The sequence below is a fragment of the Eurypyga helias genome, unplaced genomic scaffold (genome assembly GCF_000690775.1).
Source record: "Eurypyga helias isolate BGI_N326 unplaced genomic scaffold, ASM69077v1 scaffold34769, whole genome shotgun sequence".
Classification (NCBI taxonomy): domain Eukaryota; kingdom Metazoa; phylum Chordata; class Aves; order Eurypygiformes; family Eurypygidae; genus Eurypyga; species Eurypyga helias.
The window spans coordinates 17,369-33,390 of record NW_010270845.1 but is presented as its reverse complement, the minus strand read 5'-3'; the positions used below and the strand labels follow the sequence as shown (position 1 = coordinate 33,390).

At 45.9% G+C, this 16,022-nt stretch overlaps 1 protein-coding gene across 1 annotated transcript; it reads left to right on the top strand.

Moving 5' to 3' along the window:
• Positions 1-2,534: 2,534 nt before the first annotated feature.
• Positions 2,535-12,102, top strand: LOC104514823 (mastermind-like protein 2; the record flags this gene model as incomplete). The annotated part of the gene is made up of 3 exons (XM_010158602.1): positions 2,535-2,738; positions 5,735-5,846; positions 11,120-12,102. Coding segments are annotated over 3 exons (1,299 nt in total), but the record flags the coding sequence as incomplete, so codon positions are not given.
• Positions 12,103-16,022: the final 3,920 nt, after the last annotated feature.

Here is a 16,022-nt window from a genome sequence, read left to right as displayed (position 1 = left end):
TTCCTTGTCCAAGCGCAGGGGCCAAGCCCCACGTCCCTGGCAGCAGAGTAGCCTTTCTGCCTTCTGAATTGCAGCGATGCAAGCGCGGGGCGAGAGTAAGTCTCGATAGCACTGGTTCACGAAGGGTCAAACTGCCACGCAGCTAATCCCCTGATTTATGAGGAAACTGTTCTTCCTTCTCCCATTCCATCGCCGCTGATGGAAGATCAGCAGGCAGGACAAGCAACACATCGTAGATTCATAGGCTTACACAGACATTTCATGAACAGCAGAGAAAGGACGAAATGCAAAATAACCCCAAACTGGCTCCAAGTTGTTGATTTATCCTGCTTTCTCAGGGCCTGCTTGCCAAGCAGCTGGTGCTTTGTGCCAGTTGCCATTACAGAAGAGCTTTCTTTGATAGGTATCATGAATGGACACTACGCAGTTTATCTTTAAACAAAATCCCTCCCCACAGCTTACACGGGCTGGAAGGGGCTGAGAGAGAGAAAAGGTTGGGCTTTGTTGGTTTTTTTTTTTAATGCAGGGCTGTGGAAGAACATTTGGGGGAGCCTGCATGATCCGTGCAAAAACACAACAGATGAATTCTATTAATGGATGTAACATGTGGCAGGGTTCAAGCTAGAGTTGTCATTTGAATATAGAAGTCAACGCCAATTTATTGTAACATATTTTTCTTTTCAAAATATTTTAAGAAAGACAAAAAAGTTTGCGCAACAACTTGGCAAGCAGGTCTGTTGAGAGGAGGTATTTTCTATCTTGCAGCTAACATAAGGGCTGAAAAATGTGGCAGTGCCGAGCAATCCTGGATTCCTTCTGGAACTGAAAGAAAGTGTGCAGGATATAATTGTGTAAGAGCCCAATAAATTTTGAAGGGTGGGTTTGTAACACTGCCTTGGGGGCTGCAGGTGGCTCCAGAAGAAAGTCACGGGTTTTATTTCAGTCAGAGACATCAAATACTTTATCTAGCCAGCTACGCACCCATGTGGCCCCATCTAAAAGCCACAGAATTATTTTAAAATAGAAATACCCATAACAATCACTGTGTTTCTTCCATGCCAGATGGTAGAAAGATAAGTTGGATTAGTCTGGGGAGTGTGTATGTGTGTTATTATGGAGAGAGGGAGTTACAAAAGCTAAGGCACAGAAATGAGCTTTCCTATGGTTTGCAGAGCCATGAGCATCAGTGCTCCGTGGTCTTCCGAGCACGGGTTGGCTGTGCCTGGCCAGTTCTTGTTTCATTGTTGGTCAGTCCATGTGTCCCTGGATGCCATGGGAGGCGATGGCGATGGAGCAGAGCTTTACTTAGGTAGTAGACCAGACCCTGGCATTGGCATCTCAGCATTGAGAGAGCCGCTGCATTACAGGGAACATCAGACTCCAGATGTGGATTCCTGTGTTGCGGCGCAAAACTGCTGCTGCATATTAGGTTACAGAGAATTACGTGGTTAGGTTCCTACAGTGAACTGCAGCAAAGTGGAGTCAGAGAACTGATATTTCTCAGGACTGCTGTGACCTCTCCAGGGTATCCTATTTTCTTTGTAGCTGGGCAGCTAAGGAATACCTGGCTATCAAGTGATCCAACATAGGCTGAGTACTTTTGTGTGTGGACTGAGAAAGCTTGTTCTGACATTTGATAAAGGACCAAGTGCCAAACACTGGTGGAGCAAGTACACAGAAAACATATTGCTGCCAAGGGAAACCATGGCTGCAAGAAAACGAGCAGCATATTGTCATCCCATGTTCGTTCTCATCCTGTATGTGCATGGTTTGAGTCCCCTAGTACCTTCCCCATTGCCTTCTGAGATGACTTTTTGCCATCCCTTCCTCATGAAGCTGCACATGGGGAAGAGGAAGCAGATCTAGATCCATAGCGAAGGCCAGTGAGACCCTAAAGTGCTCTTCGAAGTCCTGTGCAGTTAGACATTTGTTTTACTAACATTTGTTTTACTAAGGATGCTATTCAACTCTAAGCCTGTTTTAATCCTGCCACTAACGGGAGTCAATTAGTAATCTCTGAGAGATTGCTCATGTCAGGGAGGTGGTGGGATGAATGGAAGTGTCACCACTCCCCCCACTGCGAAGTAACAACTTACCGCTTCTGTATTTTCTAAGAATAGATGCCACTTCTAGCGATGAGTCTGTAACTTCTCGCTGCTGCTCACCAGATGGCAGGAACCAGCAGGCGCCGAGTGTGTTCCCCTGTGGTCAAACAAACTGCCACACGGCCCGATGCAACTTTCCTGAAAGATCCCCAGGACAGCTCCGTTACTTCTGTTGAGCTGGTTTCCCAAGCTCCTGGTACAACATTGAGGTTTTCCACTGGAACCACCTGGCACATTTTCAGAGCCTTCCATGAGCAATGAAGTTACTCAATCCCCTTCTTAGTTTGTCAAAGCCTTTGTATCGGTCACTTGTCCTGAGAATCTGCGGGCTGTGTCCTGTACTTGAGCTAATTGCATAAAAAGGATTATTTCCTTCTCTTGATGCTTGTTATTATTTTCATCCTTCACGAGCCATTTCTTCTGTTTCAGGATCAACACTCTGTGGTAGGCCAGGGAGCTGGCCCCACTCCAAGCTCCAGTTCTTGCTCAAATCCAAACACTGGAAGTGGTTACATGAACTCATCCCAGCAATCAATGTTGAATCAGCAACTGATGGAAAAGAAACAGGCTCTGCAACGGCAAATGATGGAGCAAAAACAACTCCTTCTACAGCAGCAGATGTTGGCAGAAGCCGTAAGTTTTCTAATTCCTTATTTTACATGGAAAAGGTCATAGAAACAATAGAAAAGAAAGCTAAGACAGGGCAAGAGAGCCCCAAAAACATCGAGGTTATTTTGGCAATGCCTAAATCTTCTGGAGCATGCCTCATATTTTTCAGCACTTTGCTAAGCCCTTCTGAAACCTTCTTCAGTTTATATGAAACAATTCAAGTATCCGAGCTACTGTGGTTTCATTATGAGAGAAGTCTAAGCATATCCTTAATTTGAGGCATATGAATACTGTCAGTGGCTTTCTTTGCTGAGGTGCAGTGCTGTGCTACTTTGACCACAGAGGAAAGCTGATTTCCAGGCTCTGGAATCCAGGCAGCATGGTATAAAGTGACTGTGTGTAAACAAGGGTCAGGAACATCGATTTTAGTGTTCAAAACAAGTTTGCTTGGTTGGGATAGAATCATAGAATGGTTTGGGTTGGAAGGGACCTTAAAGACCATCCAGTTCCAACCCCCCTGCCATGGGCAGGGACACCTTCCACTAGACCAGGTTGCTCAAAGCCTCATCCAGCCTGGCCTTGAACACTTCCAGGGATGGGGCATCCACAGCTTCTCTGGGAAACCTGTTCCAGTGCCTCACCACCCTCTCCATGAAGAATTTCTTATTGATATCTAATGTAAATCTACCCTCTTTCAATTTAAAGCCATTACCACTTGTCCTAACAATTCACCATTCCTTGGTAGCCCTGCTTGCCAAAGCACAGAGAATACAGAAGCCCTGGAAGAGGAGTGGAGCTTGGCATATCCGTGGGGCAAGCAGAAGGCAACACAGGTGCCTTGCAGCAATTAGAGAAGGGCTGCAGGGACGATTCTGGGGAAGGATGGAGGTGAGACTACCACCTGCTCTGCTTCCCCAGGCTGCAATGACAGCAGACCCCAAGCCTGTGGCTTATTTCCCTCAAGCTTCATTGCTCAGCCTACAAGGCAGACCCATTCATGCCACCCTGACATTTTGGTTCCAAAACTTTCTTGTCTCAATAAAGATGCAGACTCAGAAATACTGACACATTTAGTGAATGTCATTCAGTAACTAAAGAACAACACAGAAGTGGAAACACATTCATGGTTTTGTGGGGATGTTTTTTAAAAAAGCCCTCATTTTTTTATAGAGAATATCTTTTTGTTCACACATTTATTTCCATTCCAAAAATACAATTAGAAAGCTTGAGTTTGAAATGAAGGATTTCATTTGTCCTATGAGGGAAATATTTGTTGACTTTTTAATTTATGCAGAAGAAAACTGAAGCTTCAAGTCAGCTCAAAACATTGCAGTTTTCTGTCAGAATTTCTAGCAGAACAGAAAGTTAATTGCTCATGTAACTTTTCTTAAAAATTAGTAAAATAAAAATCAAAATCACTCTACAGAATGCATTTTTTTGATCAGCTTGCATTTGCTTTTGTATTGTGTTCATAGAAATACACACAAAGCCTTCCTACAGTTTTCACATGTATTGTAGGAATATCCTGGGACATAACTTGTCCTTTTGATTCACAAGGGTTCAGCCTTGAATGAGCCTTATAAATCTTATTCAGACCCCTCACTCCCAGGGTGCATATGGAAATGCCCAACTGCAGCAAGGAAGGCTCTTCTCCCAGTGTTTTAAAGTGTTCCTGGCAGAAGAAAACACAAATTTTTCACAAGGAGGTCCGTTTGCATGCTATTTACAGGAAGAAGATGCCCAAATTACTCAGACATCCAACACCAGACAAGGTCTGACCCTTTTTCGCACTGACGAGCCAATTTGCCATTCTAGCAGCCGAGCACGAAACCCAGGCATGTTGCAGAGGAAGGGTGAGGCCTGTCCAGCACTTGCCCAGTAAGCACAGCTCCTGGAGGCACATGTGCACTAGCACTGACTTATCCGTGACTGAGCTGGTCAAATCCGCATTGTCCTGCCATGGGGCCATGCATCCTGAGGAGTCGTTGCTTACAGGCAGGCAGTAACACCCTGAAAACATCAACTCACGCTGATGCTGATGCGAGGTTTGAACACTTCCAGGGATGGGGCATCCACAGCTTCTCTGGGAAACCTGTTCCAGTGCCTCACCACCCTCTCCATGAAGAACTTCTTCCTGCTATCTAACCTAAATCTCCCCGCTTTCAATTTAAACCCATTACCCCTTGTCCTATCACTACAGACCCTTGTAAAAAGTCCCCCCCAGCTTCCTTGTAGCCCCTTCAGGTACTGGAAGGCTGCAATAAGGTCTCCCTGGAGCCTTCTCTTCTCCAGGCTGAACAAGCCCAACTCTCTCAGCCTGTCCCCATAGCAGAGGTGCTCCAGCCCTCTGAGCATCTTTAGGGCCTCCTCTGGACTCGCTCCAACTGGTCTATATCCTTCTGATGTTGAGGGCTCCACAGCTGGACGCAGCACTCCAGGTGGGGTCTCACAAGAGCAGAGTAGAGAGGGAGAATCCCCTACCTCAACCCGCTGGCCCTGGTGACCATTGATTGAAACAGGCTGGTGACCACTGATGCGGCCAAGGGGCAGGTGTTGGGACCCTCATTGCTCCCTAGCTGCATCCCAGCTGAGTGTTTGAGTTAGACCTGGGTGTTTGCCCTGTCTCTGTGCTTTCTCTGAAAGCACACCCAGTCGCACAGGCGACAGGAAGCCGTGAGGAACCATCAGACCCCTCTGCCTGATGAGCAAAGCAGTGTGGATGTCAGAAGACACTTTGTACTGCACTGCAGACGTGGCCGATGTTTGCAGAGGCTCAGCAACTCACAGTGATTTTAAGGAAAGTTAGACCAGACTCAAACACACTACAACTAGCAGAAAGGTGGCGGTACAGACTGCAGTGGGTGATGGCCCTGGTTCACAGCTGCCTCTTCTGTGGACCAGACAGGGTGAAAGGAAGAACACTTCAGCTCTGTACGTACTGAGGAAAGAAAGAGTTGGATGAAACACAGAAGAAAGCATAAAGAAAACCAAATCAATGTATTTTTATTCTCATCCTCCAGGAGAAGATCACTCCACAAGATCAGCTGAACAGACACTTGACACGACCCCCACCAGATTATAAAGACCAAAGAAGGAACGTGGTCAATATGCAACAAGCAAACCAATATCCTGGTAAGTGCCCATGTACTAATGAAAATCCTTTCTTCCTCCCATTCCTTCCTTCCTTCCTTCCTCCCTTCCTCCCTTCCTCCCTTCCTTCCTCCCTTCCTCCCTTCCTTCCTTCCTCTTGCGTCAGAGACTGAGATGAGAACCTTCCATCCCTTTGAGCAGCAGCTCATGTACAGCATGAGGACCCACGTACTGATTTTTAGGAATCTTTTATGACACCATCATGGGCAACCAGAGCGATCAGCTGAACATTTGGTGTTTCATACGTCATGGCCCTGGCCTCAGCGCTGCTCTACAAGTAGCGTTTCAACAGCTCAGTTAAACAGTAGGGTAAAAGCCCCTGATTTCTGCCAGAACTGCCTCAGGCACAGAATGCCCAGCACTTCAGGACTAGGCCTTTGGTTTAGCTCTTGTGCCCTCACCTCCTTGGAAAGCCTAGTTTTGGGAGCACAGGACTGCCCGTTTGGCTTTTCATGCTGTTCACCTTGCTGGTTAGCTGGAGTCTGCTCTGAGAGCAAAGACAGGGTAAAGAAAAGGTGCTGGGGAGAGAGAGGAGATGGGGGGAAATGCAGCAGATGGGATCAAAGGGTGCTCTTTATACTGCAAAGTGTCTGTTCATTTACGTATGAAAAGGATCCTTTGCCTTCTAGGATACCTTTATATGCACCACTGAGGAAAAAAAAAAGATGTTTAGTTTGGTTTTCCATAACGGTTGGCTCTGCAGATCTGAGTCTTTCCAGCGATCTGAGTCTTTCCTTCCTACCTGATCTTTGTATCAAAACATTTTCAGCTTCTGTTACATTTTTAATGGGTTCCCAAGTGCAGCTTGCTCACACAACAGCCCCCTGCCCGACCTGCTGGCCATGGCACCAGCTACATGTGGAAGAGCCCGGCTGAGCTGCTCAGGCAATGTTCATGGATTCCTTTGTTTTGTTTACAAGTTCTAGCAATGATAATCTTGCTGCAGTCTGGAAACTGCTGCTTTCCAACGGGCCTGAGTGTTTATCATCTTCAGTGAATGTGCACCAGCATCACCAATGCCAGCATAATAACCCACGGTGGGGGCGATGCCACAGGGCAGAGCGCCCTGCCTGCTGGCTTGGTGCCTCCTGCGCCCGTAAAACAAATGCCTTGGCATCCCCGGCAGTTTGCTGGGGAACCCTGTGATTTGGTCTGTTCTTTAAAGGCTCGTTCCTGGAATCAAATGATTAACTGAGATTCTTGGCTTTTACTGAAAACCAAACGATTTCTAGCCTGAGCGAGAAAATGGAAATCACTGCAGCCACATCTGTGAAAGGCCCCAAAATAAGGAGATCGCCATTGTTATGTGGGGCTCCTTGTTCTTAATCTGATGGATGCTTTGCCAATCTCGTGGTATTTGGAAGTCCCATCTCCTGGGTTTGAAACATGTGGGATTGGCAGCACTTGTCCATTCAAATCTCAAGTCCCTGCTGAGTGAGCCCAGGGAGGAGAGCAGCTTTTCAGGCGAGCCTGGGAGAAAGGGCCGTGCTGGGAGCCTGCAGCAAAGCTACCAGATGGAGCGATTAGGAAACTCTTGCATAAGGGAGTAACAGCAGGGAATCCGTTCCCTTTTTCTGGGAATAGCTTTGCTCAGGTCAGGGATGAAGAGACAAAACATTAAATAAAAGAACACAGGGGCTTGTAGATACATGGTTAAGCATTTTATTCCCCTGCGCTTTTCCCCGTAGTGCCATGTAACAGCAAGAAACCCCCAAGGCAAGAGCAGGTGAATGGGGCAGTGAGGGCGTTTCTCCAAATCGCCGCAGCCTGAGGTGCCCAGCTGCTGTGCACAGCGTTGCCGGGGAAGACATTTCTTCCCATCTGGAAGAAATCAGAATGGAAAATATTTGCGTTAAAAATAAGAGGATAAAAATAGCAATACAAAGAAAGAGGAAGCCTCGTCTTTTGCACAAGTACAACCCATGTCCCGACCACTTGTGCTCTTTAAGAAGCGTGGCATTTGCAGGAGCAGGGCGGTGGGAGCCCGAGGGGTGCTCAACGGCCGCAAGGTCACCCCGGGAGGGGCTTCATCCCAGCAACAAGTGAAGTGACTCCCCAAACTTGGAGTTCAGCTGGAGGGAGAGAACCAGCTCTCCCCAGATGGCTGTTCCAGGTCTTTGGAAATGCCACCGATTTCTGTGCCGTTCCTTCTCTTCTGTAGCAGCATAAGGGAGCAAAGGATCAGAGCCTCCATCTCTATCACCCCTGCGGAGAGCTGTTACAGTATTTCCAAAAAAGCAGTGAGCAACGCACAATCCACCAGCAAAGCCAAGGACGAGGCTAATCGTGAGGTTGCCTGCTGAGCACTGATTCTCTCCTCTTCGTTTCCAGAGCTAAATTCAGTTAGGTGGCTCCCTGGGAGCACATGGAAAGGAATCTGCTTGTACCTGTGGGTGTAAAACCAGGTGGATTTCTCAAGGCATCTCTCGTCCCAGGGGCTGCCCAGCTTGGGGAATGAAGTTAAGTGCCTAAGTCAGGACAACGTGATTGTTAGAACAATTAAATTCTCTATAGTCTAATGCCTCCTGCTTAGAGCCAGTCTGTGGAAAAGCATGGCTGCCAGGGCAAGGTGATCTTAATTTAGGTATCTATGTTTATATTGATTTGGAACAAGAAACTCGGGTTGTGTAGTCACACTCAATGTTGATAATGATTTGGGAGGAGGTTATTTTTAAGTATTTAAGGAAAAAAGGAATCCTTTGCACCCATTACTAAATGGAAATAGCATATGCATAAAAATAAGGCAGAAAAGGCAGAAATATATGATAATGTTTTCTTCGGTTCCAGTCTGAGGGAACTGATGATCATTATGGTGAAATTCCAGCAGGAACAGTATATTAAACAGCTGTTCCTAAACATAGACTTTTTAAATATGTATGCACATGATTTGTCTTCAAGAGTTTTAAAAGAGCTGGCTGAGATGTTCTCCAAATTCTTAATGTCACTTTTTATTTAGTCTTGAAACTCCCAAGGAAGACTGCTAATGCCATGACAAAAATTAAAAGAGTAAGTAGGTAATTACAGTGCTAGTGACCTAATGCAGAGCTCAGCAAAAATTCTGGGGAGCTGATACAGCCTGAATAATAAAGAATTCAGGAAGGGAGTATAATTAATGTCAGGCAACATGGGCTGACGCAGAAGAATCTTTTCAAACTAGCATAGTAATTTTGCAATGAAGACACAACTTTGGTTGATAAAGGTAATAGTTTTTCACGTAATGTCTTTTAAAGCATCTGACTTTGTACTTGCCTATTTTGATTAACAAACCAGAGTGATACAAAATTAACATGGCACATAAGGAAATGGCTGATAAGTCTCCAGACATCACTGTAAGCAGGCTGTGTGATTGCAGCGGAAAGGACATAGACAGTCTGAGATGGTGCTGAACAAAAGAAAAGCTTACTTTACAGCCATGCTGGAGATGTGCAAGAGCTATTACTGGGAGCAGCTGTGATGTACAGCCTTGAAATCAAAGGTTGAAAACTGTTAAGTTTTGAAAAGACCTTAGAAGGAATGGAGGACTGGAAAACAGGCCTTCATTACACCAAGACTGATGTATGGGAAAAACGCTGCAGGCACGGTCACAGCCTTGAAGCACCTGTGTAGTAAGAATGAGATTGATAGTGGACCAACTAATAAAATTAATCACACAGACTGATATTTAATAAGATTTGATGACAAAATTAGACAAATTCAGCCTGGTTTTGTTGTACGTACAAAGGATCAAACCAAGGCAGTGTCCCATATCCAATAATTGCTACTAGTTGCTACCTAGGCAATATCAAAACTCCAGGGATACGTGTTCCTCTGTTCCTTCTCTGAGAGAGGCTCAGAGAATTCCCAAAATGCCGTGGTAGCTTGATAGCAAGGCCATTCAACAGCTTTTCACATAGTGTGGGAGCCACCCAAAGTAGTACAAGCATTTAGCTCGTCCAGCACTGAGATTTCCTCAGCTGACCTGATGTTGTGTGGAGAAACTTCTCCTTTCATTTGCCTTGAATCTGACTTCTAGCAGCACTTCTTGGAGGGCTTGTACTGGAAGCAACAGTAGCGAAGGAAATTAAGCGATGGAGCAGCTAATTATGTGCAGAGAGGGGGATTCTCCACGGTGCCATCTACAGTGGGTGTTTTTAGGAAACGTTTCGTCTTCTTCAACCAATCACTCAGGGATTGATGCAGAGCCTTGCATTGCATAAGCCATCAGCCTATGTTCCATAAATGACATTCTGGCTTCAGGGTAGGCACAAATCTGCCACAGAAGTGAGCTTTTGTCAAGGTTTGGAGGCTGAAGAGAAGGGAAACCTCTCTTCTTGTGACTCATTGGTACACTCCAGGTACAGGAAAATCCTTCACTGCGCAGCATTAGCCATGAATGGTAGATCACTCATACTGCCAACTCGTCACTTGCAGGATTCTGATGCCAGTGTGCAGCAAACATCTGCACATCAGGTATTGTGTGGCTCCCACATCGGAAAGTCAGCTTCTGCAGGGCAAACGGCCATAGCCCAGCTGGGAATAGGGCTTAGAGGGGGTGCATAGGTGGCACTCGCCAGGCACAACACCGGGCCATCTCTTCGTGCCTGCTTGGCCACCACGCAGGAGGACAAGCAGGTCACAGCCTGGGCTGAGTTGCTCTCCCAGCACCTGGCTGGGGGGGAGGCTCTGAGTGCTGCAAACGTGTGAGATGCAGTTGTGGCTCCTGCTCTCGGGGACAGGAATTTCCAAAGGGGAAGATACCACTGCTGTAGGGGTCTAAGAAAAGTGGGGAAGGGGCCTGATGATGGTGCCTATCACTCCCTTTTTCCTCAAGAGGGAGGCAGGATGAGCCATGCCCTGTAAGGAAGAAAAGTTCTTCATCTCCTCTGCCTCTGCTCACTTAGACAGGCTTTGTCCTGTCTGAGGTGTGTAGTGTTTTTGTAAAAAAAGGCAGAAATGTCTTCTTTCCTGCCCAGTGGTTCTGTCTATCCTTCCCTGGTCCACTATTTCCCTTACAATGAGCACTGTTTGTGGCTTATCTGATGTTCTCTGAAGGGATGGAAAGACCACCAATGGCTCCATACAGACCAAACCCCCCTTTGGATGACAGGAATCTTTAAGGCCTTGAGCAAGTTTGCACAAGTCCTCTTAAAAGCAAAGAATCTTCTTCAAGAAATTCTGCTGCTCAAAAACTTGGTGTTTAACCTGTTGGTACTTGAATGATGCCATGCACTGATGCACTCACGTTTGTTTTAACACTTTCATTTTCTCATCTCCAGGTGGTTCACCAGCTGTGAGTATGAGCTCCAACAACATGTCCTTATCCAACCCAATTTCAACTCACAGCATCATGCCCCAGAGCTCCAGCCTCATGTCCACCCCCACTGGGACCCGAATGCCTTCTGTTCCTGCTGCTCGGAGTATGGGCTGCTACGGGAACCTTCCTTGCAACCAACCAAGCGCATACAATGTGACTTCAGGAATGAACCAAATGCAGCCACACAGAAACCAAAATCAAGTCCTGCCCAGTCAGAATAACCCTATGATGTCTCGACAGCAAACCATGACACAGGGAAACAACGTAGCGGCTTTTGGGACGGGGTCGGTGGTCAACTCGCAGCAAGTAAGGCCAAGCTTGAACCATGGAGCCACAGGTATCCCCACGCAAAGGCCAGCCAATGTGATGATCACGGCTACTGCCACTGCCCAGAACTGGGCCACGCAAGAAGCTGCAGTGAAGCAGCAAGATGCACTGAAACAAACAGGAGTCCGTTTCCCCGCTGGCACTCCATATCCTAACCAGTCTTTGCAACGCAGTGTAGGCAACCAGCATTTTCCTCAGCGTGCATTGGCACCTCCTAACCAGTTGACAGCGGGAGTCCAAATGAGGCCTCCTCCAAACCAAATGCAGCAGACTCTAAATGGACAATCTGCCGGCTCACTACGAGGTCTCAGCATAAGACCCAACCAGCTAAGAGGACAGACTGTGCCTACCTTGAATCAGCCAGGAACAAGTATGACTCCTCCGTCATCTCTGCCGTCAACCAGTTTCACATCTACCAACCAAAATTCTCGTGCTTACCAAGGAAGTGACCACAGTAATGACCTTGCGTTTGATTTTCTGAACCAACAAGGTGACAGTATAGGACCTGCCCTCAACAGTGACTCAGACTTTATAGATTCTCTACTGAAGACGGAACCTGGTAACGATGACTGGATGAAAGACATCAACCTTGATGAAATTTTGGGGAACCACTCGTAAGTGACAGTACCAAGGGTGAAACAGTTGAAGAGGCAGTAAGGACATCAGCTTTCTCTTTGGACGCCAACAACCTGCTTTATTAATTTACTCTCCAGTAACTGGGCTGTCCTTTCAGATACCATGTAGGGCGACTGCCCCATTGGAAGAATTGCTCTAAGAACAAAATTGAAGTCTCCCCCAATGAAACGATAACGTAAGTGATATTCATGCTGCCACAAAGGAGTGAGGACACGTGAAGGATCTGTTCCCCACGTCGGTGCCCAGCACATTACAAAACCATCAGTTCTTTTCACAGGGGCTGCATGGAAAAACGTGTTTAGCTTCCCACACACACAACAGTATGGGTTGTGGAACATCATTTCTCTGAGTGCAGGCGGTCCAGAGTTCTTCAGTCATCATGTTTGCAGCCCTTAACTTCCTTGGGACTATTCAGCCCTGGCAGCATCAGGCCCTGTGTAAATCTCATTGTGTTAAAAAAACTGTTTACTTCTACACAGAACAAACTCACGTTTGCTTTCCTGATGATTTTGGTTTAAACGCTTTATGTTCTGTAGCACATGAAAGAGAAAGCAGTCTCATCCAAGGGAAGAAGGAAACAGACCATCCGGTGCATTATTCAATGTGCTCTAGTGTTTGCTTCTCCCTTTCATCAGTGCTTGCAGCGAATTCAGAGGATGCTGCTGTCCTGCCAGCAGCACAGTCATTTTGGGCATTGAGGGAAACTTGAGATGAACTACACCAAAGCTCAGTATCCTTGCTTTGCCACCTTGCCCTACCCCAGGGACTCCAGTGACTTATCGGACAACTTAAGTGGGAAGGGTGCTCACAATTTGACCCTCACTGACTACTTTCCCAGTCCAGCTTAGAGGAGGGCCAATGCGTAACGTGGCTCAGCAAAGCCACTATCCTCATTTTCATCTTAACCCACAGCGTGTGTCAGGTAGTTCAGCCCGGTCTTCTTCTATCAAACAGGTTTACCCCAGCAGAAATACTTGTGTCTCTCTCTTGGGAGAGGCTACCGTTTCAAATGCAGAGCATTTTGACTCCATCCCGCTTTCCCATAGGTCTCCTTTGCCATATGGGGGGATTTGAAAGAGGTCCAATGATGGCCCAGGTTCCCACGACCTCCATCGGGCAGACTACAAGAGTGCTGACCCTTAAACTAGTGTGCAGATCAGTTGTAACCACCTGGGTTACTCACAGTAGGAGGTTCCACTTGGCCGCATCTGTGCTTGCAAATGAAACAGATTTTGGGGAATACTTCTGGGCACTGGACTCAATCATCTGTTCTGGGTTTGGGAATAGCCCAACTAACACTGCCCTGAGCAATTTCTGTGCATCACTAGGGAATTAACCTGGGGCAAGGACCATTCCCATAGGCAGTTTGCAGCCACCTTGCCTTGAAGACTAACAGAGTGGAGCAGTAAGGATACAGGTTGTTCAACACGTTTGACCTCAGCGCCAGGGAATAGTCTCAACCATGTTTAATTTTATGCTATACACTTGGTCAGTGAGGCTATCAGAAGGAGGTGCTATGTCACTATAAAGCAGCTCCGCAGTGAGTCAGACAGCAGGATTCATAGATGGGAACAGATCTTGCAATTCAAATTAAAATGCTGCTCTTTAAATTGATGTGGTGAGACGTGTTTCACAGCCTCCTCAGAATTAGTTAAAGCTAGATGTGGCAAAGGAATACAATGCCTACATTCACATGCCTCGGTGCCGAGAGGCATTTCTCTGCCCTGTGCAAGTGCTTTATTCATCCTTGTTAGTGGCAGGGGGATGAGCAGACTACTTGACAATAGCCTCTGCACTTATCTGACCTATTTCTCAAGAGAGTTTTTAATAAGGCTTTTCCAGTCATTTCACCCTGTCATTTCAAGCGGGCACAATTTTTCATGATGTTTCAAGAAGCATCGTCACACACACCGGCACCAGCACCTCCAGGAAAGGTGTAACATGGGCATGTAGCTAGATGTGCCAGCTGAGGTGGGCTGGTCCATGATGCTGCTCATTCCCAGACACGTTTTTCGTAAGAGGGACAAGAAAGACTGCTGAAGAGTCTCTTCTGCTGCCCCAGCTAGTGATTGTTGCACACCCCTGCATTGCGTCATGTAGGCTCAGTTCACCAGAAAGCTCCCTATTCTCCCCAGTTTTGGCTGGGGTGCATGTGGTCCCTTTGATATGCCAATACAAATTTTTTCCATGTCTTTAAAGAGGTTTTCAGGTGCCCCACATGTTTGGAGTTTGGAGAGACACAGGCGCGGTCTAACAAATGTGTCCCCTATGAACTGTGCAAAACTAGACAGAAATGGTAGGTACATGAGTGTAAAGTGGAGGGAGGATTGGCTCATCTGTCTCACGCACAGGCACACACCCCGGCCACGAGCAGGTCAGCAGTGACTGCCGAAGATCTGGTTGGAACAGACGACTGCGATGCCACCAAGGCCGGGGCTGGGTTAATATTATCATGAGCAATGGGTGCTGAAGTCTGGTAGTATCAACTACCCTCACATGACATTGAAAAAGCCACCACTGGTTTCTGCATTAAGACCAGATTGTTTTCTAGATCCTCAAGTGATGTAAAAAGATAGTTCAGCTGAGGAGCTGGTCCCAAGGCTTCAGGATATTGTCCGTTGGTGGATTCAGTGCTGAGCTTTGTCCTGTTGGACTCAGCCTGGAGTGGAGAAGACACTGGGCTGTGAGTGCCGTCCATGAGGTCAAAATTACATCCTGACTTAAGTAAATTCAACAGTGGTAGAGGCCATTCGCAGTCCTGTAAAGATACGCCTGATGCATTTGAAATGTGAGCTTGTGAAAGACTCTTGCAACCAAAACTTGAATCCAGTATCATTTCTTCAGAACACTTGTACCTGAACGGAGCTAGTGTCTTTGTTCTCTTTCCTTGCAATGGCTAAGTGCACTACCCTTATAGTCTATTTTTCATCACTGACCGGGCACTCTTCGCAGTATTGGGTTGTAAATATAAAGAATTATTTGTTTTGTAAACTTTTGTAAAAAAAACCAAAACAACAAAAAACACCAAAAAGTAATAATATTTTGGTAGGAATAATAAAAATCATATTATTTGGGTTATATTTATACATATGTGAAATAAATATACTATCAAAAAGTTGTATTTTATACAAAAAGTCAACGGTTACCTTTTGTATTCTATATACAAAGTTTTGTATGATACGATTGTTTATTTTTATCTGCAGACTTCAACTTTGGATTTTGGGGGAGGGCAGAATGGGATCGTGGTTAAATAGCTGGGTCTGACCCCAAGCTCACTGAAACCAATGGAGTCTTTCCATTGCCTTCACAGGGCTTTGAATCAAGCCTTTAAATAACCTTCAGATCTGTTCAACATCTGAAGCTCTCTGGAAACCTCAACATGAAAACATTCCAGGTTTCAATTTTTTTCCCTGAAAAAAAAAGGCTTTTATTATTATTATTATTGTTATTGTTATTATTATTGTAACTCTTGGGAGGCAGGTGGGACCTATGTAACTGTCATGTCCTTGTTGCATGTATGTCTGCTTTATATTTTCCCCATATTATAAACCAGTGTTTCTCTATACAGACTGAAAGGAAAAGTTGCTGTACAGAAATGTTTGTGTTTATGCATTTTTACATGTGGCTGTATATACCTCCTAGTACTATGCAGTGACACTTATTTGACTCCATTTATTTTTCACCTAAACATGAATAGTATGTTTTTTCAGTAGCTATCAAAACTCTGCCAAGTAAATCAATCAAAATTATCCCGAGTGTCTGCTTTCTTAAAGTGAATTTTATAATGAATGTCTGTTCAGTCAACTGCTCGTTCGTCTGAGTAAATTAAAATTACAGTGATATTTTAGAAGGGGGTGAGAAAAATGTGCATCTGGCAGCTTCTGGGAGCTCAGTCTGCCTCT